We start from the raw sequence: 13,459 nt of genomic DNA, 5'->3' as shown, positions 1-13,459 counted from the left end.
TTTCCACTGCAGGAACTTTCCCCAGGAACTAGGGACTTTGGGGTGGTACTCAGTGCAAGAACCAGGGTCTAAATGAAGTTCTGGGTAAAAATTTCCCTCTCATAAAGTCCCTGCTCATGAGGTAGTACTTTTTCAAAGTTCAGGGGTGGGACTTGGAAGTACGACCGATGGACCGACACTGAGGTTCAGGTTTTATTAAGTTTATATGCGGAGGACGAAATCCAGCAGGAACTGGAAAGTCGCGCACAGTCCTACGTCACCGGACTAATTTGCCTAAACTTCAAGGTACTTTAGACTGCGATGGAAATGCAGACAGCAACAGGTCTGGGGGGAAAATATTTCCTGGGACAAATTTCGAGAGAAATGCGGCTTTAGTGTTGGGATAAAAGTCCTAGAACACATGTAACTTTCAAAACTGTTTAATGGAGTTTTTGTCTACTGAAAGTAATTTTTCACCCTCATGTCATTTTAAACCTGTACAATTTCCTTTTTCCCATGAAATTTTAGTTCCTTTTGGTCTGTTCTTCACGATTAATTACATTTATTACACCTTATATTTCTTGCAAGGTTGGAAAATCTATTGAATTATCAGGATTACATCAAACTCATCAGTATGAAGATCTGTTGCTCTAATGAATAATACTTATACTGAAATTTAATCAAATGTGTTCAGAGGACGAAGCAAAAGAAAATGTTTTCATTTTTCTTTCGTGTCTATTCATTTTTATTCGAGCTGTGGAAACCATGACCTTGTCTAGGTCAAGGCATTAGAGATGCACTTTTTTATTTTTCTCTACAGCTTTATATCAAGCTAAATCTTTCAAATATTTTCAATGTACCGTGCAGCTCGGGTTTGCTGATACGATAGTGTCAAATACGAGCACAGGAAATAAGTGTGAAAGTCTGATCCTTTTATAGATTTAAAGCGGTTTGCCTGCCTTAAATCACCTGTTTTCCTAAACACTCCCCCCAAGAATAACAATCTGGAGTGGGAAAATATGCTCACTGGCTTTTATATGTGTGAAAATGAAAACACTTTTTTTTTTTTCTGGCTATTTTCAAATGGAAAAGTGGAAAGAGAAAAAAACCCAGGTTATTTTCCAGTGATGAAGCAGACCTCTTTCACACAGCCCCTTAGAGAGCACTATGTGAGGCTGAGCTTTGATTTGTTCCCTGGAATTTTGGTAAAAAGCGGAATGTAAACGGACTCGCTGTCCAACTAGCATGCAATGCCTAACAAAACAATACACCTATAAAGCAAAGTAATGCACTCTTTAGCATACAGTATTTCACTCATTGAGCACACATACAGCTTTAAGTGCAGTAATAGAATCTCTTTTTCTATGCTAAACATGTCTGTATATCCTGGTAGAGGCAAAATTGTCACCTTTACCTGTTAGTATATATTACAACATTCTCTCTAATGGTGGAAGAGATGCTTATGTATGAAGGAATGAGTAAGCGAGTAAGGAGATCAAAGCCCTGCAGCAGGCTCCCTTGAGTTCAGTTAAAGGTAAACCAGGAGAAATGAGAAATAACATGTACCACATTGCATGCTGGGAGGTAATAAGAGTGTACAATTTATCAAAACGGCAGGTGAGAAATCATCTGGTGCTGAGAAAGTGGCCAGCTTCAGTTTTGTCCCTATTTCATTTCTTGTGCATCAATTTCTCTTGATATTTTTATTATTATATACCCACATTGATATATAATCACAAAATTTTGTTCAAATTGTGCAGCCCTACAAACAAGCACAACAAACCTGGAATTTTTGTTTTTAAATCACTATCACAATATCAGACAAACTGCAATTTAATAAATACATTTTAAAAAAGGAAAACTGCAATTTTTCATAAAATAATGCAGCCTATAATGCAGTCTATCATTCAGTGGTCAAAACACGTAAATGTGTATTTCCAAAAACATTTCCAAAGGGAAAAAAACAATTATATATGTCCCAAAACTTTCAAGTTGAATTATTTTTAAAAATTATGTTGATGATAAAATACTGGTTAAGATGGCATTTAACCCTTAACGGTCACCTAGGGCTGGGCAATATGGCCAAAAATATTATCACAATTTTTTTTTTTTTTTTATATCATATGATATTGATATTTATCACGATATTCATTTTCCATTAATGGGGAAGGAAATTCTTTCCACATATTTGTTAGACCATGATATATAATTTATTGCCCAGCCCTGCTGTCACCCCCCTTTTTAAGCATAGACATGAAAATGCACTATCCAAACTTAAATGGCTGTAATTCATGAATGATGTGGAATACAGAATTAAAGTTGGTCTCTTTTTAAAGAAGACACTCAGTAGATTATTGCACTTATTGCATTTTCATTTCCAAAAAAAAAAAAAAGAAAAAATAAATTGTAAAAAAATGTTATAGAAGTTTAAGTTTACTGTACTAAACAATTTATGTTAAACAAAATATAAATTTTACTTTTAAATTGCCATATGTCTAACCAAGTTGTTTCAAATTTGAAGTTGATGTCACAAAAATTTAAATTCCTATGATTTTGAGTAGGCGCTATACATTTCTGTCACAATATCACTCATAAAATAAAATATATAAAATAGTGCAGTAAATTTTGTTATATGAAACATGACACCGCCCTCTAGGGGGAGGAGCCTGCTAAAAGGTTTTAAAGCACAGTTTCCACTTGCGGGACTCTGATAGTTAAAGGGATAGTTCACCAAAAAATGAAAAATTTGTCATCATTTACTCACCCTCAGGTTGTTCCAAACCTGTATAAATTTCTTTGTTCTGATGAACACAAAAGAAGATATTCTAATGAATGTTTGTAACCAAGCAGATCTTTCCCCCCATTGACTACCATAGTAGGAAAAAAAAACACTATGGTAGTCAATGGGGGGCAAGATCTGCTTGGTTACAAACATTCATCAGAATATCTTCTTTTGTGTTCATCAGAACAAAGAAATGATGACAACATTTTCATTTTTGGGTGAACTATCATTTTAAGGGCTTAACCCTAATTTTGCACCAAAATGTTTCTAGTTGCTCAGGAAAATCTTTACTTACATGATGAGGAAAACATTTAACCCTGCATATGATAAAATGGCTATTTCACCATGAACAACAATGAGATCACCAATGTTTTAAATTGTTAATTGCCAATGCTACTGAACCATGTCAACATGCTCTTCAATGGTGGAGTGACTCATTTCCTGTCATGTTAAGATGTTCCTGTATGTCGGATAAGAGCAGTGTTTAATCAAAGCTCTGCATCTCCATCATGTGCAGCGCTATTAAGCAGCGCTTCAGTTGTGAAGTGCAGATGGCTTTATCTGCATCTCATAATCATGAGAATTCCTCTGGTTGCTAGGGGGAAAAAAAGCATCAGAGACCACCAGGGGTCTACTGAAGAACTCTTATGATGGTCTCTACTCAGAGAACACCACTCAACCACTATGCATAACCATAGCATCAATATGATTACCTAGAAAGAACAGAAATGCAACAGAAACTTAAGAGACACAGCTTCTTGTTCAACTGACAGGCAGGTGCAATGTTATTTTCCAATAAATGTGGCATCATCCTCCATATTAGAAATGCAACACTGCCAAACATGTTTGATGAGGAAATACAGGATGAATATGCCGAGTATGCCGTGACCTACCTGATTGGGGTCGTGTGATGGCGCTCTCGTACACTGGGATTCCCTCCCCCACGTTGTTGAAGGCCTTCAGTGTGATAACGTAGTGCGAGCTGGGATCTGGCAGGGAGAAAGCCAATCATTTAGCTAATCAAGCCCGCAGCTCCACTGAGAGCTTCAACCATATTCATCATCCTAGCAGGGGTGCATATTTAAACACCATTATTGATTCTCGCTCTTGTGTAATTAGACGAATTACGAAAACTTAAATTATGCCGTTTCTTCTGATGATTATTTTTCTCGTTCCTTCAAATGTAATTACAATGGGGTGGAGAGAGGGGTAAATCTCCCAACTCTGGAGTACCCACAATCCATTTACCCAGTTCTGTTTTCTTTAATTCACTTTTACAGGCAACAGAGCTACTTAATGGGTGCTACAGTACTTCTTGTTTGTCTGATGAGGGTGTGAATGAATGTTAATTAAATGTTACCAACGTTTCCAAAACATGCCGTGGTATTGTAGCAGGTTTTAGGATATTGCAATATAGGGAAAACCATGTTTGCACATGTACCATCATAAGAAGATGTTTTTGTTTTGTTTGTTTGTTTTTGGAAATGTAATAACATGGTATTCATCTTTTATGCATATGACAATAATTCGATATCATAATAGACATAAAAATAGCACAGTAATGCAAATCATTACCATGGTACTGTCATAGTATATTTGCATAATCATTTACATTGAGATATTTACATTTCCTGTGCTTCAGAACACTACAGATTGTCAGGTAATCTATGTGCTTCATATATTTACATCTAAACTATTTTTTGTTTGTTTGGTTGATTTCTTTAATATGACTTTATTATGCAATACCAAATTAAATTATTTCCACACCACTTTTTATAGTCCTACATGGCAAAAAGTATTTCAAAAAAATTATATATATATATATATATATATATATATATATATATATATATATATATATATATATATATATATATATATATATATATAAACCTTTTTGTAATATAAGTTTTGTTTTAATATGAGTTTTTAATATAAACTTAATATAAGTTTTAATTTTTGACCTTTTTACACTCAATTTATACTCAAATTATTTTCAATTCAAATGTTTATATATATTTATATTTTATAATTTATATATATATATATATATAAACCTTTTTGTAATATAAGTTTTGTTTTAATATGAGTTATTTTTGACCTTTTTACACTCAATTTATACTCAAATTATTTTCAATTCAAATGTTTATATATATTTATATTTTCCAAAAACTACTTTAAAAATGATTTTGAATGAAAATGTATTTGAAGACTGACTGTATTTGAATGTATTGAATGTATTTTCTTGCCCCTTATTGCCCCATATTTTGTATGTTATTTTAATAAATTCAGCTACTTTTTTGTCTTGTGGATTATATGCAAACATCTTTTATGTAAAATATCTTACTCAGGACAGTACTAAATAAAAAATAACATGCATTTTGTATGATCTCTCTTTTTTTGTTAAAATTGTTCACATTTTCACAGATTTTGCAAGTGGTTCCCATACTTTTTTATGCAACTGTATTTATTCATAAACAAAAAATATTTTAATCAGAGAAAAAAAAAAAAATTATATATATATATATATATATATATATATATATATATATATATATATATATATATATATATATATATATATATATATATATATATATATAATTCCTTAATATGTGCTTTTTACAATATATTTTGCATTTATTCAAAATATATTTAGAATTTATTTGAAATATATTTTGCATTTATCTGAAATATGTTTTTGCCAGAATTGTATTGGGTGCAAAGCAGCATTATTATAATGGCTCTTACTCAAGTTCTCAATGGTGTAGTATCTCTGTTTGTAGTCCACTTTAATGGTCTGGGCGTGAGGGCTGCCGATCCCGTAGCCGATAGTGTAACCCCTCACCACGATGTCCTGGTTCTCTGGGGGCGTCCAGCTCACTACAATGCTGTTCACAAGCGGCCGCACATGTAAGGAGCTGGGGACGTCTGGCACACTTGTCTCTGAAACCAATGAACAAGCCAAATTACACTTTGTCATCCTAATCGAGCACCAGTATTCACAGGATGTTTGCCTGTTTTTACCGTCCAGATCGCTCTCAAAAGTCTCAGCAGCGGTCCAATCTGTGGCCGGACCCGTGCCATTGACCGTAATGGCCGACACTCGCAACATGTATTCAGTGCCTCGCTGCAGACCTGAGAAATACAAGAACCACCTCAATACAGGCCTACAAATATGTACAAGCTTTGTGAAATAAAGGAACTTTTTAGCTAAAACGACACAAATTAAAGGGATAGTTCACCAAAAATGAAAATTACCTCATTGTTTACTCCCCCTAAAACCATCCAATGACTTTCTTCTTTTAGACAAACACAATCTGAGATGTATTTAAAAATATCCTGGCTCGTTCAAGCTATTTAAATGGCAGTGAATAAATTTTTTAAAAAAAAATCAGGCCCCCAATTTTTGAATATATCTCTGTTGTGTTTGTCTGAAAGAAGATAGTCATATACACCTAGGATGGCTTGAGGGTGAGTAAATCATGGGATAATTTTCATTTTTGCGTGAACTAACCCTTTAACTAGATTTGTACAGTTTTTATGGGCTTCTTAGGTGGGTGGTTTCTAGACAGCTGCTCACCACAAGTATTAGCAATAGTAGAAGTAAAGTACTACGTCTCAATCAACCAGTCAGCTCATTTTTCTGGAGGCAAACAGATAGACTCTTCACTCATGTGTGTTTCTCAAGCCATTTACTGAGACAAAATCGATAACCACCCCCACATCATCATCATCACTGGCTCTGCTGTACGACATACTGACCTACACGCTACAGCATTGCCTAGAGTGCTGATTTATAAAGGTCTGCATCTACAATTGTCTATCACACTAGACTGACGCAATATGAGAACTCACTGATTCCAGAGCGGGAAAAGCCTGCTGTCTTTAAATAAGCCAGAGGTCGTAATTGCTTTAAAATGTTAATAAGCATCTGCTTAGAGCGTTGAATGAAAAGGCAGAGCTGTTCCTACGGCCTTGTGGGATATAGCAACTACGTCTCTTTATAACACTTCACTTCAAGCCTTTGAACTGACAAACATCTCCTCATCTCATCTCAACTGGAACAGAAAACAACCATTATGCTCTTTGATGCCAACCACAGCATGACACCCATGAAGCTGTTGAAATCTATTTTGGATTTAATTTAATTTTCACTTTTGTTTCATTAATGGATAGAGTTTGTCACTTGAGGTTGCATTTTTGCACGCTCATCCATTTTGGAATATGCCTGAGAAATTACATTTTCTAGAGCCGATACATGGGTAAGGACAAAATTTACTGGTGCCTTCTAAAAAAAAAATTGCTCAGCCAATATGGGTTATTCAATGGGTGACGCTATTGTCAGCATCTAGAGTAAGGTGGGGCTGTTAGATTAGATTAACAAAATTAACAAAATTAATTACATGTCACTAATTAATTATTCAAATAGGATCTGGGCGCATGAATAAATGTGTCATTTTTTAAATTAATTATACTAAATTAACTAAACTGACATGCCTATAACATATTTTTGTATTGTGAAGTCTGTCAGCAGACTTGTTCATTGGCACAAGTAGCAAAATTTTTGGCCGAGGTCGATGATAACTTGAAAACAATCAAATATCTGTCAGTCCTTCCGAGTTTGACATATTGTTCGGCTTACCATCTATGAGCTGATAGAGCTGTGATCCTGAAGTAATCTCCGCCACCTCGCTCTTCCTCGTACCCTTCCTGTAGCGGATCTTGTAGCCAATGATCTCACCGTTCTGAGCATCTGCCGGTGGAGGCTGCCATCTGATCATGATGCTCTACAAAGTTAACAGTTGGGAAAACCAAAACATATCTTCAGTATCAAACATTCTGATTTCCTTTCTATAGCAATAAATATAGTCGCGGCATCCAAAATCAATACTTCCTGACTATATAGTAACATAACGCTAACTGAGCAACAGAGATCGCGATCTCGATTCAAACACTCACACGATCTCATTCCATGTCTATTAAACCATTGACAAAATCACATCGGAACATTAAAATCTGCCGCTGATCCAGAGAAAGCAGTTATCAGGTATAGGTATGAAATAGCTTCACAAACAGTCTTTTCAACCACAGTGTCATTATTTCTCTGTTAGAAATATTAAAATGATCACAGAAGTACTGGGATAAAAGTTTATATTTCGGATATAAACACTGATGTCTATGGTAGCGATCAAAATAGAACAAATCACCTTTTGAAAGTAAACTGGCGCTTCAAATAACGATTGTATTGATTACATTGTTACTAGGGGTGTTGAAAATAATTGTTTGTACGATAGATTGCGATGTGGACGTGGACGATTCTGAATCAATGCAGTAATAGACCATAATCTATTATAGCTTATTGACATTCTCTGATGTCAATTGTCGCATATGCTCTTCTCGCGCTAGCGTAAAATGGTGGAAGGAGGTGAAACACAAAAGTAATAAAAAATGCAAACACTATTTTAACATTTACAGCATGTGAGTGTGTGTGTGTGCGCGAGCAAGTGTGAGTCAGGGTTGCCAGGTTTTCACATCAAAACCTGCCCAATTGATTCTCAAAACTAGCCCAATCGCGTTTCAGGGCGGGTCCCCCGGTAAAAAGTGCGTTCCAGGGAGTAAAATCCATGTTTTTTGGTGGGGTTCTACTGGTAAAATTCACATTCCAGGGGCAAAATATCACATTACTGAGGTCGCTTCATCTCGACGACAGGAAAAACAACCCGCGGCAACACTGTTAAAGTAGCCCAATTCCACGGGAAAACCGCGGACATGGCAACACTGGTGCAAGTGTGTGTGTGAGTGTTATTGTAACTTAAAGGGTTAGTTCACCGAAAAATTAAAATTCTGTCATTAATTACTCACCCTCGTGCCATTTTACGCCCGTAAGACCTTTGTTGATCTTCGGAACACAAATTGAGATATTTTTGTTGAAATCCGATGGTTCAGTGAGGCCTCCATAGCCAGCAATGACATTTCCTCTATCAAGATTCATTAATGTACTAAAAACATATTTAAATCAGTTCATGTGAGTACAGTGGTTCAATATTAATATTATAAAGCGACAAGAATATTTTTGGTGCGCCCAAAATAACGAATTATATAGTGATGGCCGATTTCAAAACACTGCTTCAGGAAGCTTCGGAGCGTTATGAATCAGTGTGTCGAATCCGCAGTTCGGAGCACCAAAGTCACGTGATTTCAGCAGTTTGGCGGTTTGACACGTGATCCGAATCATGATTCGACACACTGATTCATTATGCTCCAAATCTTCCTGAAGCAGTGTTTTGAAATCGGCCATCACTAAATAAGTCGTTATTTTGTTTTGTTTTTTGCCGCACCAAAAATATTCTCATCGCTTTATAATATTAATATTGAACCACTGTACTCACATGAACTGATTTAAATATGTTTTTAGTACCTTTATGGAACCTTGAGAGAGGAAATGTTATTGCTCCCTATGCAGGCCTCACGGAGCCATCGGATTTCAACAAAAATATCTCAATTTGCGTTCCAAAGCTTAACAAAGGTCTTACGGGTGTGGAACGCCATGAGCGTGAGTAATAAATGACAATTTTCATTTTTGGGTGAACTAACCCTTTAAGTAGCCTACACTACTTGACAGTTTCATGTGTTTTTAGTATTTACTAGTGTTTATTAGTTCTAAATGCTCCTGTCGTATGCTGTGTTCAGACTTAAGTTTTGTTTGATGTTTTCTACATTTAGGGAGTGTACTTTCTTGGAGCAGATAAAATAAAAAGGGAGTTCTTATATCTGACCGCTTGTATTCATTGACGAAAATGTAGCCATGTGCAGTAATATTGAAAATTGAGGATGCAACGTGATGCATTGTGGAATCGAATCGAATCGTTAACATGATAATCGTAATCAAATTGAATCATGAGACCAGTGATGATTCACACCCCTAATTGTTACACCAGTAGGTGGCGACAAGTGACTGTTAAAAAAGTAATTGTCATTGAATCATTCATTCAAGAGATTTGTTCAGAAATGTTGATCCATCCAGTGATGAAACAAGTGAAGTATTTACGAGTGAGTCATTGAATCATTTACTCAGTTTTTTTAAGTTAATTAAACATTTTAAGTAGACTGCAGCAATTAACATTTTGTCAGAACCTCTAGTAAATTACATGTTATTTTGTTTAGTTGTCTGTTCAGAATCTCCATTTGAAACCAAAAAAAAAAAAAAAAAGTGATTCTCAATTTATCCAGAATCGTGCAGCTCTACTGAGTAGCGTGACCGAATACATAGTATTCGAAAAACAGTAGGTGAAAAGTGACCTTCTACTTCCGGCGAAATTCTAAAGCGCGCATTCAATGGACACTTTACTATCCCATGAGGCCGCGAAAGAGGAGCTGCAAATGGCGGCGAAGCAATGCAACTGACGGCGTAGGTCACTTGACAATGACTAGATGGCGAATGTAGTAATTTCATTCATACTACCCATAGTCATACTCTACAGAAGTAGTTTCACAAAGTGATTTCTGATTCTGACGCAGTAAGTTTATTAGCGCTGCCATTTATTCAGCAGCTCCTCCGGGCACCGACATGCAAAGCCACCATAATAACAAGCCTGAGCGCAGGCATCTAACCTAAGTCATTGTCTCCCCGAGGCATCCATTAGAGAACCTGATCGTCTTCCACATAAAGCATGTGCAAGTATATCAGTCCTGCAGCAGAGGGCATTGGGAGAGCAGCAGAGGCTGGCCTGCACCGAACCCATGAATAATAGATAAAGCTGTGAAGTGTAGAGGAGCCTGCGGGAATGCAGCTCAGGATAGATGGAGGAGGCTTGCTGTAGGGCCTGCGGTGCCTGCTGGGATAATGAAGGCAGAGAGAGGGGCCGCCCAGCGTGGGTGGGGAATTAATTAATAGTATCCACAGTTGCCGTGTTCACGGGCCATGAGGGAATAAACCGAATTAAATCTGCACCAATTACTGTATTTCAATTTCCTACCAATTCCAGTTTACCTCGCTAACTACTGCTTGTGTTTTCAGCCAAACAAACTTGTTTTAATTGACTTATGGGTCACAGGGGTGCACGGTGGTACCAGTGTGGGCCTCATATGTAAGTCAGTGTGTTCATTATACACACCCAGATTGAATTCCTCCTGTCTGTTGCGTAGCACCCCAGAGCCACGCGAGGGGACCCGATACAGTCCGTAGGAGCCCACTAATTAACCATCTTCTCATGCAATGTACAAAACTGAAAAAAGCTTCTGCCTGGGACATAAAGCCTTCATTATTATTCAGTGCTAATTACTGAGCCATAAAACCTATTACAGGTTTGAAAGTGTGTGGATCTGTGTACACCCACAATGCCTATTGATGGGCTCTTTAAAGTCTTTGTTGAATGTATTTTTATTTATTTTTTTGTATTTAATATTGTGTTTATTTCTATCACCCAGATACAAACAGTACATTCACAGCATGTGCTATATAGCAAATCACACTTTATTGTACTGTTCTGTTCCATATGTGCATACTATGTGCTTATTATAGTGATTACAATTTTTACTGGGTAATAACTATAGGTACTAACCTTGAACCCCTAAACCTAACCTTAAAGGGAGAGTTACACCAAAAATGAATCATTTACTCACCCTCAAGTTGTTTCAAACCTGTACGAGTTAAAAAAAAAGATATTTTAAAGAATGTTGTTAACCAGACAGTTGCTGGTTGCCATTGACTTTCATAGTATTTTTTTCCCTATGGAAGTCAACGGCTACCGTCAACTGTCTGGTAACCAACATTTTTTAAAATAGTTTTTTTTGTGTTCATCAGAAGAAAGAAACTCATACAGGTTTGGAACTACTTGTGTGTTAGTAAATGATGACAACATTTTTGCTTTAACTATCCCTTTACCACATGTAGTTGCTATATATGGCATTAAAGGTGCTAAAGAGGATGTTTTGTTTTATACATTTTTGCAATATTACTTGAAACTGTCTTTACTAACTGATAAAAGACTATTTATTAGGTGCACTGAAAAGGAATAATATTAATATACATCATCTGTGCACGAGGTAGGGCCTTAAAAACATCAGCCGATTGGCCCTCTGGCTTGTCAATCACTGCCGTGACGTTCCTTGTGAGAGATGTGCGCGGCTGCGCGCTCCAGTAACTTTCCACACTCCACAGGCGCCGCATGCAATGTTTTTGTCAGGAGACAGGAGTAACAACTGCAGATTATGAGTTTCCTGCGGTGAGTCCGACATAATGAATCCACTAACACGACACAGCGAATGCCGGTGGTAAACACTCGTGTTCCAATACTCGTGCACGAGTTTTGGGAGGCGTTCTCTTGAAATGAGCTGTGAAGGAGGGGGGCTGTTCTTACGCATGCGCTCATTTCAAAAACTCAGTAACAGTCTTTGGTTTCTCAGTCGACGAAAAGATCCTCTCTATCACCTTTAAGGCCCCGGTATACTTCAAGCGAAATTGAAGAACGAACTAATGTGACGTCATTTTGAACAAAATCAGGCCAAAACGAAGTTCGTTTTGTGTTCTTTTTGGAAGTTCGAAACGGCCTGCCACAGCGAACTTTCAGGAAAAGATCGCTCCAGCTGCAAAACACCTTCTTACTACCATTGGTCCGTGACGATGATGTAACAGGAGGTGTGCGCCGAGGCTCCGCCTTCACTCGCGTCGAATGCGTCTTTGACTCATTTCGTGTGTTTGAGTTCGTCGAGGTAAGAGCTCCGTGGGTAAAAACATGAACACACAGTATAGCCGCTTTATAGTGCAAAATGAAGTTGTGCTTGTAAAAAAACGAGGCACTAACACTGTTTTTCATGTTTGATACTGTAAAGCTGCTTGATTTTAAGCAATCTATTGAATAAAGTGCTATATGAAGACGTGACGTGACTGGACTGTTACTTTGCAGAGCTCGTGCTAACATTCCCATGCTGTTATGATCAGACGCTTTTCTTATGCTCTCTATAATAAATGCTTGCTGTTTTCTCATTTTTGTTGTGTTTATTTTGTTACTGAGAAGAAAGTGCACGGCACATATTTACATATTCATCCAAGCATCGGCGGCGTCAGATATTCGTTTACAGTATATATCACTGGTCACGCATTTTGAACTTCGTTTTACCCCTAAACGAAGAACGAAAAAGAACTTCGTTTGAAGTATACCGGGGCCTTTACCCAATACTTTTTCCTATGCAAGTACGCTGTAAGTGCATGTATTGTAAAATAAAGTCTCTCAAATCTCAACTGCTTGATTCTTTTATTGTCAAAAAAATGTAAACTATAATATCAGCTGCTGATAGAATTCATCTTTCCCTGCCAATGACAAAATTTTCCAGCAATCCATGTTTTCACTGTTATATGGTGGGAGGCACTATTATGCATCTTCCCAGAGTACAGCTACATATCAAAACACAGGCAAAATAAAGAATGCATGAAGCTTGAATAAAGGTTTTTTGTTTGTTTAAAAGCAGAGGCTCTGTTCTTTCTTTTGGTATATTGCTTGTTCAGATATTCATACAACAAAATATTCTAGGGGCCATGAACTTTTTACGAAAATGATCAAAAATGCTGGCACCTGCTGGCCACTGGGCAAAACACTATTGTGTATTGAGTATTGTGTATGTGTGTGTATATATATAAAAACTATTATCACCTAGCTCTAATATGCTATATAAGACTATTATAAGGCATGAAGACAA

The 13,459-nt window shown here is 36.8% G+C and overlaps 1 protein-coding gene across 9 annotated transcripts in view; it reads right to left on the bottom strand.

The window, feature by feature from the left end:
- Positions 1–13,459, bottom strand: part of neo1a (neogenin 1a) — a 199,834-nt gene that overhangs the window by 16,065 nt on the left and 170,310 nt on the right. For all 9 annotated transcript variants that reach the window (XM_048185583.1, XM_048185578.1, XM_048185584.1 and 6 more), the window contains exons 13-16: positions 7,407–7,551; positions 5,789–5,899; positions 5,513–5,707; positions 3,655–3,750 (exon numbers count right to left, since the gene is read on the bottom strand). In XM_048185583.1, the coding sequence (XP_048041540.1) occupies positions 3,655–3,750; positions 5,513–5,707; positions 5,789–5,899; positions 7,407–7,551 (547 nt within the window). The remainder of the gene's footprint in view (positions 1–3,654; positions 3,751–5,512; positions 5,708–5,788; positions 5,900–7,406; positions 7,552–13,459) is intronic.

The sequence above is a fragment of the Megalobrama amblycephala genome, linkage group LG3, assembly GCF_018812025.1.
Source record: "Megalobrama amblycephala isolate DHTTF-2021 linkage group LG3, ASM1881202v1, whole genome shotgun sequence".
Classification (NCBI taxonomy): domain Eukaryota; kingdom Metazoa; phylum Chordata; class Actinopteri; order Cypriniformes; family Xenocyprididae; genus Megalobrama; species Megalobrama amblycephala.
Note: the sequence above shows the minus strand (reverse complement) of the source record. Positions and strands in the feature narration are given on the sequence as shown.